This window comes from Chrysemys picta, chromosome 6 (assembly GCF_011386835.1).
Source record: "Chrysemys picta bellii isolate R12L10 chromosome 6, ASM1138683v2, whole genome shotgun sequence".
Taxonomy (NCBI): domain Eukaryota; kingdom Metazoa; phylum Chordata; order Testudines; family Emydidae; genus Chrysemys; species Chrysemys picta.
In genome coordinates, this window is record NC_088796.1 from 119,290,449 (window position 1) to 119,313,199 (window position 22,751).

The 22,751-nt window shown below is 41.1% G+C and overlaps 2 protein-coding genes across 8 annotated transcripts in view; both read left to right on the forward strand.

Moving 5' to 3' along the window:
• The window catches only part of SNX30 (sorting nexin family member 30), a 582,715-nt gene that overhangs the window by 399,539 nt on the left and 160,425 nt on the right, over window positions 1–22,751 (forward strand). The window lies entirely within an intron of this gene.
• Window positions 1–22,751, forward strand: part of KIAA1958 (KIAA1958 ortholog) — a 134,596-nt gene that overhangs the window by 79,846 nt on the left and 31,999 nt on the right. For 5 of the 7 annotated variants that reach the window (XM_024109979.3, XM_065549731.1, XM_065549732.1 and 2 more), the window contains exon 3: window positions 18,752–19,925. The exons of the other annotated variants lie outside the window; for them this stretch is intronic. In XM_024109979.3, the coding sequence (XP_023965747.1) occupies window positions 18,752–19,797 (1,046 nt within the window). In that variant the 3' untranslated portion in view covers window positions 19,798–19,925. Of the gene's footprint in view, window positions 1–18,751; window positions 19,926–22,751 lie in introns of those variants that run through there. 7 annotated transcript variants of the gene reach the window in all.

Sequence of the window (22,751 nt, forward strand, 5' to 3'; positions counted from 1 at the left end):
GGACAGCTAGCACTACTCCCTTTCAGGGCATGAAATTTGCCACGTGTTTATAAAAATTGACTCAAAAAATGATCTCAGGGGACACATTGATCATAGTCAGTTTGTCCCCTCGTGGAGAAAGGAGTCTCCACTGGATGACTGACACATGGGATCCGACTTTTAAAAGGTCAGGTATGCAATTGTACATGCACAACTTAGCACATAATTGTGCACCTGCTATGCACATGCAATCACTGTGATTTACATGACACAGCTCATTTGCTTTTAACATTCATCTTGAAATATTTGCTGTCTTCTCTAATGAATATCACAAAAACATGATGTTCAAATATTCTTTCTATTCTTGAAAAGAACAGATGCTGTTTTCTTATTTCCTTTGTGTGGATACTGGAGTCTCAGATGCCATATGTGAAATTACTCCGGTACCTTACATTAATTAGTAGCAATTTTCCAAGATACGATTCTATCATATCTTTTGGCCTACTTACAGAAATTAGCATCTCCGTACCCATTAGGGTTATTACTTTCTCGATAGATGGTAATGAATGTTAAGCTTTGCATGTAGGGCCTAATTTATTAGCGTGTATGTCTCCATTTCTTTGCAATATATCATGTGTTCATTTTTATATTTTTGTACCGTATATCTTTGTTTGGAAGCTGCCCTTGATTAGTAGGAGTTGCCTCACAATGCCATTCAAGCCTCAGAGGAGAGTATGTATATTTAATAGAGGACACTGTCAATTTAAAGCCACAGGGGGAAGTAATGAAATTAAATAAAATAGACCCTGCGTGAAATCCTTGCTCTGGCCTCTTTATGCTGGATAATAGGACTACAGCGGCAGAAAAGGGGCAATAAAAGCCCTATTTCTGGCCAGGGGAGAGATTCTTCCAGTGCAGACACTGCAGAAGACAACCATAAGGCTAACCTTTGTGGACCACCCCCCCACAAGCCCAGGAGCAAGACTGGTGTCAGGAGAGGTGCATCAGAGCAGGGATCCAGCCCCCCGGGCTGTCTAAGTTATACTGGAGGCCTCTCCAGCCCCTGAAACAGCCAGGGATTGGGAGAACGTAAAGGTGGCTTAAAGCTGCCTTATCCCCCCCTCCTCTCCTGGGCTGTAAGTGAGAGGCCCAGCACATCTCCCATAAGAAGGTATACAGCAATTAGTCGCCTTAGAGTGGCAGTATTGTATCTTCATGTTTTGATAAATAAGATACCCATTTTATGTCAAATCCTGGTCCCATTGAAATCAGCGGAAGTTTTGCCATTGACTTTGGTAAGACCAAGATTTGGCTATTTATATTTAACCCTCATAGGTCACCAAGGCCCTAGTTCAGGAAAGCATTTAAATACATGCTTAAATCCACCCTGTTTAGGAAGGAGTGGATCTTAAGTATGTGCTTAAAGTTGAACATGTGCTCAAGTGCTTGTCTACACTTGAAACGCTACAGTGGCATAAAAAGTTGGATCCAAAGTGGCATGGTTTAAATCTAAATGCAAAGCCCATTTTGAGTAACGTATTCTTATTCCGACAGTTCTGTTGAATATTTACTCTCTTTTTTTCTATTTGTTGCAATTTTACAGAAATGGTTGAAGTAAAAATTATTTTCCCTACCAACTACACTATGACCATATTGAAATATTTTAATAGTTCTAGAATTTTAAAATGAACTATCTTGTAATAGAACATTCTATTCATTTTTGAGGAAAACATACAGCAAACCTTTCAAAATGCTGCTATTTACACAGGGTATATAATAGAGATAATTGCCAGTGGAAATTGAACTCAAAAGTCCACTTGGAACATTCTGCAGGGCTGAGGCTTCTGGGTCTAATGGGAGCAGTGAAGTGGAGTTTGCAGGGGGCAGCTGCCCAAATGGGCTCAAAACTATGCTCACAAGATTTTTCGAGAGCGGAGACTGAGGTTTGCAAATAGGGCGGACTTTGAGCTCTTGACTCTGCTCAAATGCATTTGAGCTTCAGGCCTATTGCATGAACCACCAAACAGCTGATCTAAGATAATGACTTTTGATAACTAATGAGCTGGGCTGGATTAGAACCACTGACTTGCAGGTAAAAGATTCTGTGTTGAATCAACTTTAGGCTGGTAAGTGTGTTGGCTACATGTTACTCTCAGCATGCACTATGACTCCCATTCACATTAATAACAGTAGGGCACATGCAATGAGAGAAGTGTATATGCCTATACATTGAATAAACTTATTATAGGCTTTAGATTAACAATAACACTGTATTCTGCTATTGTTTTTCAGTAACTACATATGCATGATGAAAACAACCCTTCAAGCTAAATCTATAACCATTGGGGTAATACTTAACCATTAATTTGCTAAAATATCTATGTACGTGTGTAATTATTTTGTTCTGTGTTTGTACAGCACTTCGCACAGTGGGATCCCGGTCCATGACTGAAGCTCTTAGGCGCTAAAGTAATGCAAATTAATAATAATATTGTGATTACTAAAGCACCATAGGCACGCGTGGCACTTCAAAGAATGAATAAAGGCAGACTGCAATCTAAATTAAGACTCTTGACAGGAGGAGATAACAGCATAAAATCGGGGATAGAAAAGAGGAGGGAGAAAGCAAGACTATGGAATTATGCAGTCACTAAGGAAGCTAGGATGGGACTTTCAGAAGTGCTTAGTGATGGCCTAACTCTTCTCCAGTGGGAGTTTTGTTGTTGATTGCAGAGTTATGCCAATGCTGAGAACTTTTGCTAACCCACTCCCCCCAGTGTGCTATGTCTAGGTGGTTATGCTTTTTACAAAGTGAATATTGTTTGGATTTGATGTAATGAAACACATCTGTATTTTCTAATTAGGGCTGTCAAGCGATTACAAAATTAATCGTTATTAATCACACAATTAAACAATAATAGAATAATATTTAAATATTTTGGATGGTTTTTTCTACATTTTCAAATATATTGATTTTAATTACAACACAATACAAAGTGTACAGTGCTCACTTTATATTTATTTTTATTACAAATATCTGCACTGTAAAAAATAAAAGAAATAGTATTTTTCAATTTGCCTAATACAAGTACTCTATCATGAAAGTTGAACTAAAAAAATGTTATTGTTAATCTAAAGCCTACAGTAAATGTGTTCAATGTATAGTCAGATTTTCAGTTGGATTTTACCGGAAAGCTCAGAGAAAGGGAAAAAGGGGGCTGCTGCCTTGTTTGGAGCTGGGGGTGGTGGAGAAACTTGGCTAAAAATATGTTTGTATTCAGAAACATTTGGAGATGGGAGAAGTCCAATGCATATCTGTTCTGAACTAGATCACCCATCTGTAATGCAAATCTTAGTTTGGTTTTGTGCCAAACATTACACTCAGGGTGTGACGGTATCAATAGATCTAACCTTTGAAAAAATCTGGATATACTTGTGTCCTAATTATCTTTGCCCTAGAATGTTTTATTCTTTTTCTTATCCCACTCTGGCCCTCACCGAATCTAATTATCTATTTATTGCCCTCATATTGTGGCCAGTAAGGCCTGATAGATGGAGGGACTACATAAATTAGGACATTTTCTTATGTGAATGGGTGTAATTGTCTCTCCTGTCCACTAATCTGGGCAATCTTCCCCTGAGTGTAGTGTGCTCATGCCTTCATTCATGTATGTGCCGCCTTATGGGTCTTTTCCCCTCTCACTGATTCTTCCGAAATGCAAATGTCCACTCAGCACTCATCCTGCCAATTCTTTGGGACTTGCCCTGTGTGGCTGACTAGACCTCAGGAAACAAATTAAGGGACAGGAAAATTATTATTAGCATTCCAACTCCAGTTGTTCAGCCATATGCTGTTGTCTGTTTTGCTTTTCACTAATTTTTTCTCTCTCTGTATCGCTTTTTACTGCCTCCCTCTTCCAGTCTCTTGGTTTCTGCTAGCTGTCAAGTGAAGGGACAAATAACGTGCCCAACACACCACGCACTAATGTGGTTCTTAAATAAATCTGAATAACTTACGTTAGCACAAAGTAGGATAGCCGTAAATATATACATAAACCATGCATCCATAATTATGTACATAAAACTGTAGCCCATCTTAGCCCTTGCAGGAATTAGTCAATGTAGTGTCTGCTCTGAATTCATTCAGTAGCAGTGGTACAGATTATTCATATGCTATTGGAGAATAACAAATTATTTTTATGGAAATAACAAAACAAAACTAACAGCAAAAACTCCACTGTATAATTATGGCAGAGAGATAACAATATCCTGAACTCCATGGGCATACGCACCCACTATTAGAGAGGAAAAGATTTGAAAATCCTGAACATATTTAAACAGACTCTATGGTAAACTGGAAACTTCAGCTTAATGTGAAACCAATGCAGCTAAAATAAAGTGGGTTTAAATGTGAATCTAAAGATGGAAAGAAAAAATGAACCTTTGAAAATTATTTGCTGTGTTAAGTGTAATATTTTACTTTTTGTAAAGATTTTCTACCCTACAAAGAATCTTGTAAACAGCTGGATGCTAGACATAATTAAAGGGCATGTATGTAGGTATGTAACCTGACAGAAAGAAAGGAAATTCAGTTGGTAAATGTCCATTAAAAATAGTCCTACTGCATTGTAAATTGTGAAGCCTTTGGATATTGCGTTCTTGTTCTGCATAATTTGCTCCATTCATATGGGATAATGTACAGTCAGGAAAGGAAAGGTAAATTGTTTAAGCCAGTCACTCTGCCCAGCTAGAATCTTAGAAATAAAAGCACAGATTCTTTAATAAGGCGGTGTGAGGTCTATTACTACACTAAATCAAAGGGGGAAAGAGTGTTTAAACGAACTTCTCTGGGAACCATGGCACCACGTTTTGTGTTATCCGAGGGTGATGGCCATAGCTCACTCCACATGTTATGTATTACACCTGCAGTAGATAGTTCAGACAGATCAGAAAAGGATACCTTTGATTCACTACCATTGGCAGTATAATAAAACAGGCTGTATGTGAGGGAGAAAATGTCTGCAGTCTCTAATAAGCAATATATCAACTAAGCACTGTCAGGTTTTTGTAGAAAGTTCCCCAGCATGATTTATTGCATTAATTACAGTCATGTGGGCTTCATGCTCCTAAGCCTGAAATTGCAATCATATTCTAAAGTTGATTTAAGAATATGCTTTGGCCAAGACTAAAGTGCAGCTTATTATGATTAATGTAATAAAATATTTATTACATACTTCTTTTTCTTTTCTTTGTTTCTCTGTTTGCTGCCCTAGTTAGTGTCTCATTCCAAAGCTGTGACATACAATTAGATTTCAAATGACAAGGATCCTCATCTGTTTTTCATCCACCTCTTCATTGTTTCCCTTGTTTTTACATCCTTTTTGTTCATTTTCTCGCTGCATTTTCTAACTCTGTTTCTTATCTGCTGGCTGGAGTGCATTTAAATCAAGAGCAGGCAAATTGTGCTCTGTGAACGTGGCTCTCCCCTTTGAGATCAAGTGCATTGGTATCGCCAATGTGCTCATTAAAATAAAGGCATCTAAGCGCCCTAGTACAACACTGTGGCTCTTCTGTGGGGCAACCACATTAAAAAAAATAATTGGGGGGTCATGCATAGGAATGTGTTAATCCTCTAGCAGTATTGAGTGGGAACTAGAGATCAGTCAGCCTAACTTCGATTCCTGGAAAGCTACTGGAACAAATTATTAAACAATCAAGGATAACAGGGTGATAGGTAATAGCTAACATGGATTTGTCGAGAATAAATCCTGCCAAACCAACCTACTTTCCTTCTTTGAAAGGGTTACTAGCCTAGTAGATGAGGGTAGGGGAAGCTGTAGATGTGATATATCTAGACTTTAGTAAGGATTTTGATGCAGTCCAACATGACAGTCTTATTAGCAAACTAGGAAATTGTGGTCTAGATGATGATACTATAAGGTGGGTGCACAACTGGTTAAAAGATCGTACTTAAAGAGCAGTAATCAAGGGTTTGCTGTCAAACTGGCAGGATGTATCTAGTTGGGTCCCCCAAGGTTCCGTTATTCAATATTTTCATTAATGACTTGGATAATGGAGTGGAGAGCATGCTTATAAAATTTGCAGATGACACCAAGCAGGGAGGATTGCAAGCACTTTGGTGGGCAGGATTAGGATTCAAAATGACCGTGACAAATTGTAGAATTGGTCTGAAATCAACTGAATGGAATTCCATAAAGACAAACGCAAAGGTATTTCACTATGGAAGGAAAAATCAAATGCCCAGTTATAAAACGGGGAATTACTGGCTAGGCAGTAGTATGGCAGAAAAGGATTTGAGGGTTATAGTGGATCACAAATTGAAGTTGAGCTAACAATGTGATGCAGTTGCAAAAAGGGCTAATATCCTCCTGGAGTGTATTAACAGGAGTGTCATATGTAAGACATGGGAGGTAATTGTCCTGCTTTACTCAGCACTGGTGAGGCCTCAGCTGGAGAACTGGGTCCAGTTCTGGGCATGCACTTTAAGAAAGATATAGACACATTGGAGCAAGAATAATGATAAAAGCTTTAGAGAACCTGATTAACGAGGAAAGATTAAAAAAACTGGTCATGTTTAGTCTTGAGAAAAGATGACTATGGGGGAACCGATTACAGTCTTCAAAGGGCTGCTATAAAGAGGACCGTGATCAATTGTTCTTCATGTCCCCTGATGGTAGGACAAAAAGTAATGGGCTTAACCTGCAGCAAGAGAGATTTCGGTTAGATGTTAGGAAACATTTTTAACTATAAGGATAGTTAGGAACTGGAATAGGCTTCCAAGGGAGGTTCTGGAATCCCTATTATTGGAGGTTTTTAAGAACAGATGAGAGAAACACCTGTCAGGGGTGGGCTAGGTTTATTTGGTCCTGCTTCAGTGCAGGGGGCTGGACTAGATGGCTTCGTGAGGTCCCTTCCCGCCCTACATTTTGATGATTCTATAAAGAGGAGACTAAAAGGTTAGGGGGTACATGTTTCTCCTGTTCTCTGCCCCTTTCCTCCTCGCCTCTGAGGGGAATAAATACTGTGTATTATTTATCTGATATGATCCACAGCAGAACAGGCCCCCAAAAAGGCATCTGCGGTAACTCTAACCTTAATCAATATGATCACAACATACTATATTATCATTATCATCATTGTGGTAATTCCTAGAGGGCACAAACTGGGATTAAGGTTCCTTTTTGTATTTTAGGCACTGTACAAAGAAATAACACAAAGAGAGTTCCTGCCCCTGAGCGCTCACCGTCTAAGAAAGCGTAGTATTGGTAGCCTTGCCTGTAGCGTAGCATCTCTAGTGGACCCAAATACCATCGGGCTTGAGATTGTTTTTGGCATGAACCACGGAGGGCCACATTTTCAAACCTGGCATATACATTTGTGCTTGCAGTTTTGCATGAGTCATCCAGGTAGATAGGCATCTAGCTCCGCAGTTTGCGTTCATAAGTTCTGTTTGCAAATCTCACTTTCTGAGTGTGCAGATACACTGTCACAAATGTTGAGGCTGAGGCGTTGTGGAAAATACGGGCCATGGTTTTATTTATAGCCCAGGAGCTTTAGTATTTTGTGTTTTTTCCTTCTGCTCCCAGATTAATTAAAAATATATGTAATTCAACAAAGGAGACATTTCTAAGAGCGTCATAACGTTTTTCTTTGTCTCCCCGAACGTCATGTTTTTCTTTGTCCACCTTCGTTCTGAGCTGTTTTCTGCTTTTCTCTCTTCTACTAGCTCAGAATACATTCAATACCGTACATGGATGATATCGACTGTGGCCCTGACTCAGCAAGTCACCCATGTTAAGTGAAACATTAAGCACACACTTAAGTTCCATTGATTCCAATGCATTTTAAGCATGTGCTTAAGTGTTTCCTGAATTGGGTCCTATGCTTTGCTCAATTGGGGCCTCACTGGGGAGAAAGGTGGAAATTCTGTGGGAGGGTTGTGTGTAATGCCTTTCCTGGATTGGTACTAGTTAGCCAAGTCTTCTTGGAATGCATCATTTCTAGGATGTATCATCCGACCTCTAGTTCCCAGGGTAAATTACATGGTCACTGACACGTTGTTCTGATTTTCCTCAGCCAAATAATCCACAAAGCTAATATGTTATTATACAGTAATTGACATGAAAGGTCACCTATACCAAGTCATTAATACAAAGTCGTGGGCAAAAAGGGAGTATGTTTTCTATACTTAATAATAACACCAACAAAATTATGTTTGCTAAAATTGTCTCCTGCTCTATACTTTACTTTAAAATCTACATTTTCAATTTAAAGCATCTGTTTCAGGAAAGAGCTCTACATTTGACTATTTCTAGTCAGAAATTATGGAAAGATTACACTCTCTCCACAGTTGATATTTACATGGTAGCTTTACAATATAAACCTATTTTGACACATACCATGCCTAGAATTAATCTAATCTTCCTGAATTTTTTCATGTGTGCTCCTTTGACAGAAGAGCACTTTTTGCTAAAGTTGGAGGTGATCGAATAAGGCTTAGTCAAGATCAGGTACCACGGTTTGAATAATCAGTTTTCATATTTTTTTTGAGATCTTTTCTAATCTCTTTAGATGCTCCCATATAGCTTGAAAACAGCTTGGCCAGGAAAGTTCAGATGTGGGTTATTATATTGTCCTCCCTGAGGAGAAATGGTTTTGGGTGTAGTTTTCTGGGTTAAGGAGGGAGGGTTTTAGAGATGTGTGATCCAAACCAATGAGAAGTCAGTGGAATTCATATAATCTGCAAATCGTATTGGCAGAGATTTAGAACATCTGTAGCTGAGCCAGAAGAGTATATGGGGTTATAGATCTCCTCAGTCATAGGTTGCAGGCATTTGAAACTTGTTTTTGAAGCTGGCCAAGCATATGTGACTAAGGGCCTGATCCTGCAAAGATCTATGCACATACTTTGAACTTAACTTCATGTGCTTGAAATTAAATATGTTCATAGTCTTTGCGGGATTGGATCCTTATGATGTACTGAGAAGGAATTGCAAACTATTACTTTAAGTGTGTGTGAAGGTACGGGTGGGCGGGAGGAGATTCCTGGTCCAGATCATAGGCTAAAGGGGCTCTGTAATGAAGCATAGGATCTGGGTGTCAGAGAAAGAAGACAGTATAGAACAGGGGTCGGCAGCCTTTGAGAAGTGGTGTGCCAAGTCTTCATTAATTTAAGGTTTCGCATGCCAGTAAAAGGTTTCATGTGCCAGGCCGGCAGTGCGGGCGGCAGACGGAACCCCAGACTGGCAGTGGGCTGAGTGGGGCTGGTGGTCAGACCCCAGCTGGCAAGGGGCCGGCGGCCGGAACCTCAGCCCACTGCTGGTCTGGGGTTCCATAATCCAGGCCAGCAGCGGGTTGAGCGGGGCCGGCGGCCGGGACCCCGGCTGGCAGCAGCGTGCCACTAAAAATCAGCCCGTGTGCCGCCGGTTGTGGACCCCGGTATAGAAAGAGCCAGCCTACAACAAGGTGGGGGTGAGTTGTGCCTCTCTGCCTGAGGGAGCAACCTGCTTTGTCTCTTTCTGATTTTGGCTACTGTATGTTATCATCCTGGTTTCTAAGAATAAAAGTAGTGTTGTATTGCAACCTTCCAGCCAGAATATTTTATGTGTTGTATCTGACTTCTCTGTTTGTATGCTGTGAAACATAGATCCATGTTCATAGATCTTAGATGGTCAAAAGATTCTCGTAGATCATAAAGGGGTCCAAGTATTTCTATGAACTACCGCCAAGAATCCTGCAGGGGTTATAACTAACATGCAGAGACACAGTAGGCACTCATACAAAGCATATAAACCTCACAAGGGCTCCTGTGGCGGTTTGCTCCATGTGAATACCTTACCAATGAAGAAATAGTGCATTCCATCTTCCCAGGCCAGTGATGCACACCAATGCATCACACAGCAGTTGAGGTTTAAAAAAAATTAGGTATTCGCAGACAAAAACTTCATGACACAGAGCTAAGGCTGTAAATAGGTTTCAGTAGCTTAAGTGGGAAACAATGTAAAATAACGTTGTAGTTAAAAAACACAAACCCAAACACACAAACAAACAGCCTCCAAATCAGACAGCCAGAAGTGTCAATGTTAAAGTTACACTTAAAACAAAATAAAATAAAAACAACCAAACACTTTGAAAGTACGTTTCAGGCCCTGCATTCCGAGGTTACTACTAAAGTGTTGCAAATATTGAAAAGGAGAAGCACCAGTCTCCTAAATAAATAAAAGAAGGGTGGGTCAGGAAGGGGGGTGAGGAAAGTGTCTGTTTAATTTTAATTTGAGGTAGGTTGTTTTCTTCTAAATAACTAAACAGCCAGGGCCAGATCCTCAGCTCCACGGAAGCCAAAGGAGCTCTGCCAATTTACGCCAGCTGAGGATGTGACCAACTATGTATCAGTTGCACTTACTGTTTCTGGGCCTGATCCTGTAAGGTTCTGAGGGAGTTCAAAGAACTCAGAGCCTTGTAGAGTTGGGCTTCAAATTTTGTAGCATTCCTGGGTGAAATCCTGGCCCCATTAAAGTCAATGGCAGGTTTGCCATTGATTTCAATGGGGCCAGGATTTTACCCCATATCTTTAAAGGATCTGGTGGTCAGGTCTGGATTTAGGGCAAGTGACCCAGGCAACTGCCAGGGGTGCCTGTCTTGGGAAGTGCCAGGCTCGGGGTGTTGTGCATGAATAAATGTAGATTTACAGATCCTAGCATGCAAATTATTCATCTTATATGACAGGGATGAATCATGCATGCAAATTGTGCATCAAAGTTGTGAAATGGGCTCCAAATGCAATAAAAAAAAGGTATTCAAAAGTTTAACAAACTGGGTGGGGCGGGGGTGTACCGAAGATGCTCCTCGCCTGGCATGTTATCTGGTCTAGGGCCAGCCCTGACTGTGGTAAAAGTGGGAGAAAAGAATACATGCTGAAAAACCAAACTAAAACTAGAGCCTGCCTTAACATCTGTTCGGATGTACATCCTGTAAAAAATGGACAGATAACTAATGTTTATTTTAGAAACTCTTACTTTACTGAGATATCAGGTTACAAATATTCTTGTGCTCATTTACTTGGAATCTGCATTCACTTTTCTTCAAGGAAATCTGAATATGTCTTAATTTTGGACTCATGAAATATTTCACTTGTAATTTTGGGGAAGTTAATTGATCATAAATGTAATTTGTGTTGACCAGAAAACCTTAAGAGCATGTGCAAATGGGTTTGAATTAAGAAATATTAGCAATCTTAGAGATTTTACATGCAATTGAAAGCACTTGATGGAAACCTTAAAATACAGAGTCTTTGGCCTAAGCATTGTGGTGTTTAGAGGAGGGAAGTTTAACTGATAGGCAGAATTCCATGGCAATATAAATAACTAGGGTAAAAATTCAAGCAAAATGTCTGGGGTGGGGTTTTTTTCTTAAAAATGATCCTTAGCCACTGTGTTATTCCTTTGATTCTGCAGAGTTCAGAAGTTGTTATATGTCAAAACCGATAAATATATATTTTGCAACTGAAGCCCTTCTGCACTTCGTGTGTATGTGTATGTGGGCAGAGGAGGAGCTGCCAAGCAAAGTTAATTCTGAACAGATAGCGAGGGAATAAGAATGCTAGAAATATCATTCTACAAGTGCTGTGCTGTCTGTTGTTATGGGCTCTCTTACTCTTGGAGTGGTCCTGCGTAGTCTCAGGCACGATTTATCAATGAGACCTCTGAGTTTGGGAAGAGGTGGTTTCCCATCTTTACAACACTGAGAAGAGAGAGTGACTTTCCAATGTTATTTCTAGGACAGAACGAAGAGCCAGATTGCTGTCTTCTGAATTCCGTGATCATAAAAGTTGCTTGTATTCTGGGTATGGCCTTGCCTGTCAATGTAACATTAGCATTTACTGTGAGCAAGTCTCTAGAATAACTGTATTGTAGTGCTAGGCACGAAGCCTGCAAGGTGCTGTGTGTTGTGTTTTCAGCAGGGAGTTGTGAGCACTTAGCACCACACTGGCATGTTTTTGACACCAGCGCACGTTTTTGTTCGCTTGTATTAAAATATTCTGTAGGCAGTAGGTTTGCACTTAAGAATCTGTTCTAATCAGAGAGAGAATTGGGCAGTGAACAAACTTTGGGTACGTGTACGCTGCAAATAAATGTGTAATTGCAATGCGGACAGGCATACCCACGCTAGCGTTAACCTAGCTAGCCAAGGTAACAATAGTAGTGTAGACGTAGTGGCATGGGCTTCAGGACAGGCTAACAACTTGAGAATGTACCCCAGCTCCCTAGTGGGCTTGTACTTTGGTTGCTAGTCTGTGCTGAAGCCCGTCCCACCGCATCTTCACTACTGTAGATTAAAGCGATCACAGGGATGCCTACCTGTGCTGCAATCTAGGGTGACCAGATAGCAAGTGTGAAAATTTGGAACAGGTGGTAATAAGCACCTATATAAGACACAGCCCTGAAGATCAGGGTTGTCCCTATAAAATCAGGATATCTGGTCACCCTACTGCAATCAGACCTTCCCTTGCAGTATAGACATTCCCTTTGACTGGTGACATGTGCAGCTTATAAGAAAACCACATCACAACTAGCATCATATTTCTGCCAAGATCTAACTGTCTATAGATTCAGTTAAACTGAATTTGAGACTCCCTGTAGTAGCTCCATCTGGTGACTCTCAGTAATGTTATAAACCGAATGCTTTTGAACCTTAAAGAAACCAGCATCTGAGTCTAACTAAAGCAAATATTTGTTTCCTTTGTGTATAACTACAGAAGAGTTTAAATGCAGCTGTGTTATTCAGTGTTACCCAATGACTTTTCATGCTGAAATAAAAACAGTCCTCAATTTGTAATTCAATTGTTAGTGTTAGGCCTTATCCGTACTGCAATCAGAATAGAAAAATCCAAACCATGGTAGTTACAGCTGAGTTAAACACAGCTGTAGTTTAGTGAGGAAGGATGATCTGGTTGTTAAGTTACTTGTCTGGGAATCAGAAGATCTGCGTTCAGTTCCTGCACCACCAGAGACTTTCTGTGTGACTTTGGGCAAGTCACTTAGGCCCAGATCCACAAAGGTAGTTAGATGCCTAAATATCTTTGAGGATCTGTCCCTTAGTCTCTTTGTGCCTCAGTTTTCCTTCTGTAAAAGGAGAATAGTATTTCCCCACCTTGAGGGGTGTTGTGAGCATAAATACATTAAACAACACAAGATGCTTCAATACTACAGTAAAGTGGGGCTGCATAGATCAGTATGGACAGTTTTTTATTTGTTTCAAAGCTATTTTATTAACTAGTGCTGCCAGCAATCTCGGTCGAGTACAGTTTGAGTAGCCTAGGTTCTCAGAAAAAAACTGGTCAGAGCGCTGTACTGAATGGAACCCAGCAGTGTTTCAGGTTGTTACAAGCAGGGTTCTGGCCTGAGAATACACAAGATCGTATCAATGCTATATATGTTTTTATTTTTTTTTCTTTCTATCAAGCAGCAAAATAATTTGCTAGGACTTCAGAAAAACCCGGCTCAGCAGAGTGCATGATGCAAATTCAGCATGACACAGCAAGGGTGGGATATGGACAGGAAAAGCGAGACAAGAGTGACTATGACAAGAACCTGTAGTTACTCAGTTAAGAGTAACATTAAGCACCGGGATCAGTGGATATTGACCGCTCTCCTTGGACAGGGATGTAGACCTTTGTCCCCCTGACTCAGATCATATGGCTGAGACCAGGAAATGAACTCCAGTTCCTTACCAGCACGCCTAAGTGTCAGATCTTTATTATATAAGGCCTGTACACATTTTTGTGGCTACATTAACTTTTTTTTTTTAAACCTTCCCTTCTTCCTCATTTCCTATAAGTGAGATGGGGGGAGTTAAGATTTTAATGAGGCCAGGGAGAATAGAAACAGAATTATTTGCCGCCTTCCAACTCTCGTCGAATACAGGTTGCTGTTTGAAATCTCTGTTGGGTCGACACTGGTTGTGTCAGAATTATAGCTCTACGGCGTGATTCTGCACGGCATTACCCCTGGCTTGCGCCAATGGAGGTGCGGCGTTTTAACGTAATGGGCATGATTCACCACAGTTACATCGGCATAAAATCAGAGTAATACAGTGGCAAATCAGGCCCATTTCGCCAGACTCTCAGCGGATGTAAATCTGCTGACTACCATGAATCTCTGCTGACTTACACCAGTGGCGCATCTGCCCCATTATGTTTAAAAGTCCCTGCCTCCCATGCAAAGTGACACACCAGACCACTGAAATAATTCATCAGAAGATAGTGAAGGCACTGATTTGTTAATAGTTAATAGTAACTACCAGGCATCTTTACAGCACAGAGGATTTAGAACAGCTTACTTGCAGATAGGAAATTTATCTTCACAAGTTCAGAGAAGATGAGTGACTGTGTGTTGCTCCTGTGTTGTGACAAGCCATCCTTTAACAAGTGATGATTTATGGCATATTTAACAGGAAGCCGTTGTATGTGCTATGTATACAGAAGCAGTATTTTAAAAGTGTGTCTGAGGGTGGGGGTGGAAATGTGGGCTGCCAGTCAAAATACTGATGACTTATAAATGGTGGTTGCTGTACTGAAGTGAATGTTTGTTCCCATGCTTTAAACAGCATCAGCTCTTTATTTCAACACTGTACCCTACCAGAATAAAAGGATTTCTCCCAGGCATTGATCCAGGTTAGTCTCCATTGTGGTATACGGGGGGTTCTTTATATCAACATCAATATTGTGGTTAGTCTTCAAAACAGAGCTGTTACTTTTTATTTGCATGTTCACTGCAGAAACCTGATTCAGCAGTGTTCGTTTGACAGCTGGCACGTGCTTCAAAGGGGATGTTTACAGTCCTAGACCCTTACAATTCCACTTATCCTGCATGGGAATCAACATCCCATAGGCAGGTTCCACTGAATGCCTGGCCTTCTGGTTAAGAAGCAAGATTGGGACCAGGAGATCTGATATGGGTTCTGTTCCTGGCCCTTCTGCGTGACTTTGGGCAAGTCACTTAATCTCTCCGTGTCTCAGTTTCTCTATCCATAAAATGGGGCTGCCAATACTAGTTGTCTACCCTGGAGGAATGCACCTTCCCAATCTTGGGTTGCTCTGGGGGCTGGAGAGGCCCCCAGGATAATTTAGGCACCCCTGTCTGAAATCTCTGGAGCCCCATCTGTCGTTGACACAGCCTTCTGCTCCCAGACGCACCCTGGCACACCCCCTGCTCTGCAGCTTTTGATGGGGGTCCTCGAAGAGTAGCCTTATGTCTGTGTTCTCCAGTAACCATCCTGAGGGAATCTTCCCCCGGCTGGAACCAGGGCTTTTAGGGCCCCTTTACACTGCACTGGCCCAGTGTATGGGGCCAGGGCAGGAGTGAGGCTCTCATTCCAGGACAGAATAAAGCAGCAGCACTCAAGTGGATTAGGGACTGAACCTACAAGATCCCGAGCACCTCCTGTGTGGGGCTGACCTCTCTCTGCTCCCCCCAGAGTTAATGAGAACACTCAGTGCCTCACAGGAGCCTCAAGGGAGATGATCTTCAGAGATAGGCAAAAGCTGGTTTTGTCATATGCTGAGGCTCTATACATGCTGTCCATCATCACCTAGACAGCAGAGATGACCTATTTCAGTTACACAGGGAGAAAGGATCATTCTGCTCTTAGACCCTGATTCAGCAAAGCACTGAAGCACATGTGTCAGTGGGATACTCATGTGCTTTGTTGAATCAAGGCTTTAATACCCCAATAAGGCCATACTGTACATACACCGAAATGGAAGGATGTGATAACGGAACCCTTTACGGTGACAGCAAGGGCAGGATTTAGACTTGTGTCTCTTTCAAATCATGTCTGTTTAGTTCCCTGACCTCCCTCTTCCCCCCCTCCATAAAAAAAGTTTTACTAATGCCAGTAGTGCAGAAGTAATGCAGCTGTTGAAAAACAGTTCATTTTTATTCATCATCAGCAGAAGTGCCAGCTGATTTCTGATTCCAGATCCTTATTGTTGGTGATGATGAGGTTGAAAGTAGATAGACTACAGTTGGATTCTCAGATACTAAAGTCATCATGTTTTGCTGGCTATTAGGGGAAAAAAACCATAGTTACTTGTAAACTAAGCAATTTTCAATATGGAAGTAATTAATGGAAAATAAAGATGGAGCAGCATTTTTGCAGAACTTCTGTTTTGATCCTAATTACTCTTGGAAACATGCATCAGACAATAAACAGTATGGTGACTGTATTGTGCTTTTTTCTTTGTCTTGATAAGTGAATGCAGGACAATATAACTCCTATGTTTATCTGAACAATAGATGAAATACTGGAGTTGAATAGATATCTCAAGATGCATCCATGTTGAGTCCTTGGAGACTCACTAGTTCTCGTGAATTATGTGTATATTAGAAACATTTCATCTTTGTCACAATGATCAAAAGAAAAATGTAAATATGACACCTTGTCAGACTTAAACATCTGACATCCAAATTACATACCTGTCAACTTTTCAGGAAGAAAACGAAAGTGATAAATAGCAATCAAAGAGGACAGGCATCCAGTACATTGTTTGGCCTTTGGTCCTGTCTCCTCTTTAAATTTCACAGATTTCCTCTTCCTCCTGCAATTCACTGCAATGAGCAGGGGACCTGGGGTGACTGGAGAGCAACCCTGAATATCATTGTTATGGTATGTCACAGTGCCGTCAGGGCACCTGGGCTTCTTTCCCTTCTGCAGGCAGGGCTGAGAGTGAGAACCATTCACAGGCCTAACAGGAGGGGGGACTGGAGGTGCTGGGATTGTTTTTCATGAGAGAACGGACTCATCTAATCTGGGGAAATGGCCAGTTCCAGCTTCTCCTAGTGCCCAGAATTGAGGTCCAGACGATATGTAGCTTCAGACCAATTGAAAAATCCGACTTATCCTCCAAAACGCTTTAAAATGTGGATGATGCCAGTGTTTGAGGGCTAGCAGACGAAAGTGAATTTGTGAGCATCACCCACCAAACACGGGTGAGTTAACTGGCCTGATTTAAACAGGAAGAGTGGGTAGTGCACATTGCCTTGTACAACATTTGTAAGTAATATGTAAGTTGGATAAATCTAGCTGGTCGCGAGGTGTTACTGTGTTCTCACTGAAATGCAAATGCCGGGACTTATCTGCGGTTATAAATAAGGACACTTTTAAAGGTGACCTGCAAAGGGCAAAACACAATGAAATTGTATGTAGTGTTTTTTTTTAATGACATATAAAAAAGGCCTGAATCATTTCTGCTTGTTAATTGGAAAAACATCAGAACCGAGTTCCTTTAACTACAACAGAGCATAGCTAATTCTTTGTGCTTGTCACTGAAATATTGCCTCTTTGTGTTTGTTGATCATTTTCTAATACCATTAAGCATTGTCATATACCTGAAGAGACCATTCCACCTTTTGTGCTTCTAAATTACAATCTTGTATAGATGGGTAGTTTGCACATGTAAAGAAAATAGTTTTTCAATATCACATGTAATTTAAATGTAAGGACCATTTTCCTTTTTATGCTTTTAATGCCATGATCAGCAAGAAAATTAGTAACTCAACAAAAGTTATCTTTAGGGATGGCTTGAACTCTGATTAACAACTGTGGTTTGATTTGTCACTGATCACAAAGGCCTATAAAAATATCCTTGTAGACCAGCATAAAATTGTTTCCAGATTTTGATCTTCTGCCAAGGTTTCCAGCATGAAAGAAAGGTCAGTTCCTCAAGGAGAAATGGTTCCACTCTCAAGAAGAAACCTGATTGTGTAGGTGATCTTAAGTCTAAGTGAATTTGTGGAGTGCTGTCTTGGTAGCTACTGATGTTTTTCTTCTCTGTCCCCTAAAGATGAAATATTTTATATCTTTCATATCTGTACACTTGTAAACTGGGGCGGATTTAGGGGCAGGTGACCCAGGCGACTGCCTGGGGTGCTGGGCTCAGGGTACTGTGCATGAATAAATACAGATTTACATATCCTAGTGTGCAAATTTATCATCTTATATGACCGGGATAAATCATGCATGCAAATTGTGTATCAAAGTCGCGAAATGGGCTACAAATGCAATAAAAAATAAGGTATTCAGAAGTTTAACAAATGGGGGGTGGGGAGGCGCCAAAGATGGTCCTCGCCTGGGGTGCCATTTGATCTAGGGCCGGCCCTGCTTGTAAACTATGCATTGCACTGTAGTATGGTTATTTGCAAACCCTTTGTGTTTGGGTGTGTTGTGTTATAATACTGTTCTGTACATTTCTGTCTATATTTATTTAGTCCTTGAAAATGCATCTCATTAAAGATACTTTTTAATGGAATAAATATGATGCTTTAGTTTTTGTTTTGTTTTTTAATTGGAACCAGTACAACCTCTGGTTTCACAAATGAAGCAATTCAGAATGGGTTTAGCTACTCGAATTGGGCCCCTGCGCACAGCAGTGGAATCAATCTACAAGTTTTCTATCTCACATTTGTTCGAAAATGCAGACTTGCCTCTAGTCCCAGACTTTTCCACAAATCTCCATGCGCCCAAGTGTGCGCCAGTGACAGGAGGAGCTCATTTTGATTGTTTTTTTGCCATACTCTAGTAACATCATTTGTGAAACTGAAGTTGGCTTTTCAAACATGAGACAGGTATGTAATAATGTTTTCCAATGATCTTTGTGAAATTGATTTTTTTTCCTTTCTTAAGGAAATTATTTTGGGGGAAAACACGTCTCACAAACTCATTGTTCCCTTGTCTATTCTTTTTCCTCTGTCAGACCAGGATGAGAGAGCAGCGGAACTCAGCAGGGAGCAGAATGAGAAAACCATTCGCAGCACTCAGACGGCTCTCCGTAACTTCAGAGAGTTTCTCATCTCCAAATATCCCTCAGAAACCCGGGAAATCTATGTCATCCCTTGCAAAGAGCTCGATGCATACCTAGCTTCCTTCTTTGTGGATGCCAGACAGAAGGATGGCTCAGAATATGAGCCAAACAGCTTGGCCAACTATCAGTGCGGGCTGGAGCGCTATCTCAAAGAACACAGGTATGGATACAGTATTACAAGGGATAAGGAGTTCAAGAGATCTCAAGAAGCTTTGAAGCAAAAGCAGATAGAGCTGAGGTGTAAAGGTAAAGGAAACAAGCCACACAAATCCATGAAGCTGACCTTTGCTGATGAGCTTATCCTACGCAAAAGAGGCTTGTTGAGTCGATATAATCCCGAGGGGCTGCTGAACCTTGTCTGGCTAAATAATACTAAGGCGTTTGGACACTGTACAGGTTTTCATGGGTCCACCCTCAAATGGGGGGATATCAGGCTCAGGGTGACAGAAACAGGCTTGGAATACTTGGAGTGGATGGGGCAAGAGACTGGGGATATGAATGCCAAAACCAAGAGAGGAGGGACTGATTCCAGAGTCTATGCCACCCAGCATGCTCCACAGACCTGCCCAGTGCAAGACTACAAGGAGTACGCTCAAAGACGGCCCCCTGCCATGCGATACGAAGATGCTCCTTTCTACCTGTCTATCAAGCCGGTTGTCAACCTGGCTGCACTTCATTGGTACAACTGTCAAGCCCTGGGGAAAAACAAGCTTGCAAAGATGGTAAAGACGATGTGCGAGAAGGGCAACATCCCTGGCAGAAAGACCAACTTCAGCGTCTACCAGAGCTGCAGCACCCTGTCCGAAGCACAGAGTAACCAGCTGGTGCTAATCTGTAACAATTTAAGTCAACAAGCTGCCCAGTCTATGGCAAGCCACTCCAGTTCTGGCAACTTCATAGTGTCGGCTTCTTATGACTCTTCCTCCGACACGGCCTGAAAGGTGGATTTCAATTGAACAGTTTTTTGTTAAGCTCTGAATTTATGCCCAATAATACACATCAACTGTGATTGTACACTATTCCCCACACCTTCCCAGTGTTAATTCACTTTATAAAAAATATAAATATATAATATATTTTTCTTTTTACAAATAAGTCGATAGAAATAGTTTAGTATTACTAACATAGTATTTATAGTGTTTAATACAAAAATGAAAGCTACTTATGGGTTATAATATAATTGCAGATTTTACAAGGGCAAAATGGTTCTCAGGCAACACAAGAGAGACTGGAAATACAGTTTTTAACAGGCATGCAAACAATGAGTGTAAATCCCCATGGAGGCTTACATCTCAAATCTGTTTTAAATCGTTTTGTAAAGCTTCTTATTTTAACAACATGATCTCCAAGGTAGAGGGAGACAAACTTATCACGGGCTACCTGAAAGCTTGTTCTTGCTCAGCCAGACCAGGAAATAAGAGATGTATCAGTGTAAGCTTGTGAAATCGTTTAGAGCAGTTTTTGTTTTCTTATTGTTGTGGTCCCTGAGACTCATTTATGCCAGCCGGAAAAATATATAATATTCCTAAACAAAGTCCACTGAAGACTATTTTTAACTATTTTTTGTTGTTGATTTTCTGTGATCAAAAATGTCGCCGGTCTTTAGACTATGAAATATTGTTTTGAACAATATGCAAAGGTGTAATGGCAAAAAGACTGTTATACAAATAATCTTTACTGTTTCAAACTAAGCATTGGTCATTAGTATTTTGTTTTATGTCATCCATGGAAATGCAGCGTGAGCTTCTACTAAATTAGAATTTCAGCTACTCTTTCAATTGTCCAGGGAATGCAACAGTGCTGAAAAATCAGAAATCTTTTCCCAAGCCATAAAAATAGACTACGGATAAATCAAATGTGTCTTCAATTGTCATTCAAAATCCATAGGAGGCATAATGGACAATTTAAATCATTTTTATATTTAATATGTGGGGGGGATCTAAATTCTTAAAATACTAGAAAACACAATGAGCTAAATTCAGCTAACACACAATTCCCATTGAAGACAATATGTGTGAATATTAGGGTGACAAGATGTCCCGATTTTATAGGGACGGTCCTGATTTTTGGGGATTTGTTGTATATAGGCACCTATTACCCCCCACCCTCTTTCACGATTTTTCAGACTTGCTGTCTGGTCAGCCTAGTGAATATGAAAGCAGAATTTGGCTCTTAAAGACTAAATAATGACTGTTATCTTTCCAGCTGATTTACTTTGCAGTATAATTGTTCATTAAGCACAGGGAAGACACTAACAAATTAAACATTTCAGTTGGAACCATTACATTATAATCCCTAACCTTTAAAATTGAGTATGATCATTTTGGTGGTAATTGAACTGAGTTTACACTGCATTACATATGAAAATGCTTTGCTAAGGTACCCTAGCACTGCAAAGATGAGACTTTAGACAAAACTACTAGTGACTTGATTTGATGGCCATGGAATTTAATGGCAGTCCATCCATTGACTTCAATGGGTGCTTGATCAGGCTATAGGTGAGAAGCTGTTTCTTTATTGACGTTCTTTAGATCTGCAACTCTGTAGTGAGTGACATTTAAACCAGTGGAGAATAAAGGGAAGATGAGAATAAGGGTAGCAAAAAGAAGTAAAAACTGACCAACCCAACACTGTGTTTGAATATACTTTAACTGATACGAGGATGAAATTTTCTCCTATGCAGAGGATTAGCGTAAGGTTCTATGCATCACTTCAGCCGTATTTTGAGGTCTTCAGTGGAACGTTAATAGCACGTCGGCCTTGTGGTGGCCCTCTGCACAAGCATGAATTTCACCCCAACGAATCTCTCTCCCACCTGACCTTGTAACACATATCAACTGTAAAGCAACTTGCGTGTGGCACAATCTGCTTTTGAACTCCCAGTGATACTTACATATCAGTCCACCTGTGGTACTGCAGGGCTTTGATTTCTTGTGTGCTTGCTAAGCCAGAGTTTTGCACAAAAGGGTAAAATCACCAAGAGCTACTAGTCTACCCATCTTTCCGGCCCCTGAGTTACTAATAGATACCGTACCCTTTCTTCCCCACTGTTTAGGACTTTGGGGTACACGTTGGTTTGGCTGGAGTCAGGTGAGGGTAGCTGATAGTTCATACTGCATGTTCTTACTGGCTGTACAACAGGCATTGGTCTTGATTTTGAACATCGCATTTGAGGCCAAAACTTGCGCCCATGGATATTAGCGTCAGGTGTGCCACTGAGTTCAGTGGATCAGGATATTTGACCCGTTCGGGTGTGTCTACACTGCAGTTGGAGGTGTGATTGGAGAACAGATTGGCGTACCCATGCTAGCTTAACCTAGCTAGCACACCTAGAAATAGCAGTGCAGGTGCGGGGGCATGGGCTAGCAACGTGAGTATGTACCCAGAGCCACTGATGTGCTTGCACAGCCTCTGCTGAGCTAGCTTGGGTACGCAACCTGAGCTGCAGTCAGACCTCCAATTGCAGTGTAGACATAACCTTAGTAAAGGAGGAGGAAAAATAAGGGACAGTAGTGATGGTGATGGGCCTTCCAGGGCTTCTAGATGGTGCCTGCAAATAAATGTGCCAATATCCCACACAGTTTGGGTATCCAAATGCCATTCCTGTGACTCCCCCACATGCCCTGTCCTAACATGCTTTCTTGGAGAGACTTGTGGTGGTGATGTGCAAGGTGCTGTAGAATCCCCCTGCTTGACCTCTCTGCTCCCACAGAACGGAACTGCGGTGTCTTTAGGGCATCCGGTTCCTCCCGAGGCTGAGCAGGAGACACAGGGGACCCATTGAACCTAGTGGCAACACCACCATGAGAGATAGTAATGCCTCCCTCTCTTGGGAACCCATTTAGGTAGGACCTGGAATTGTTAGCTCAGGTGAATTGGTTTGTGGTGTGAT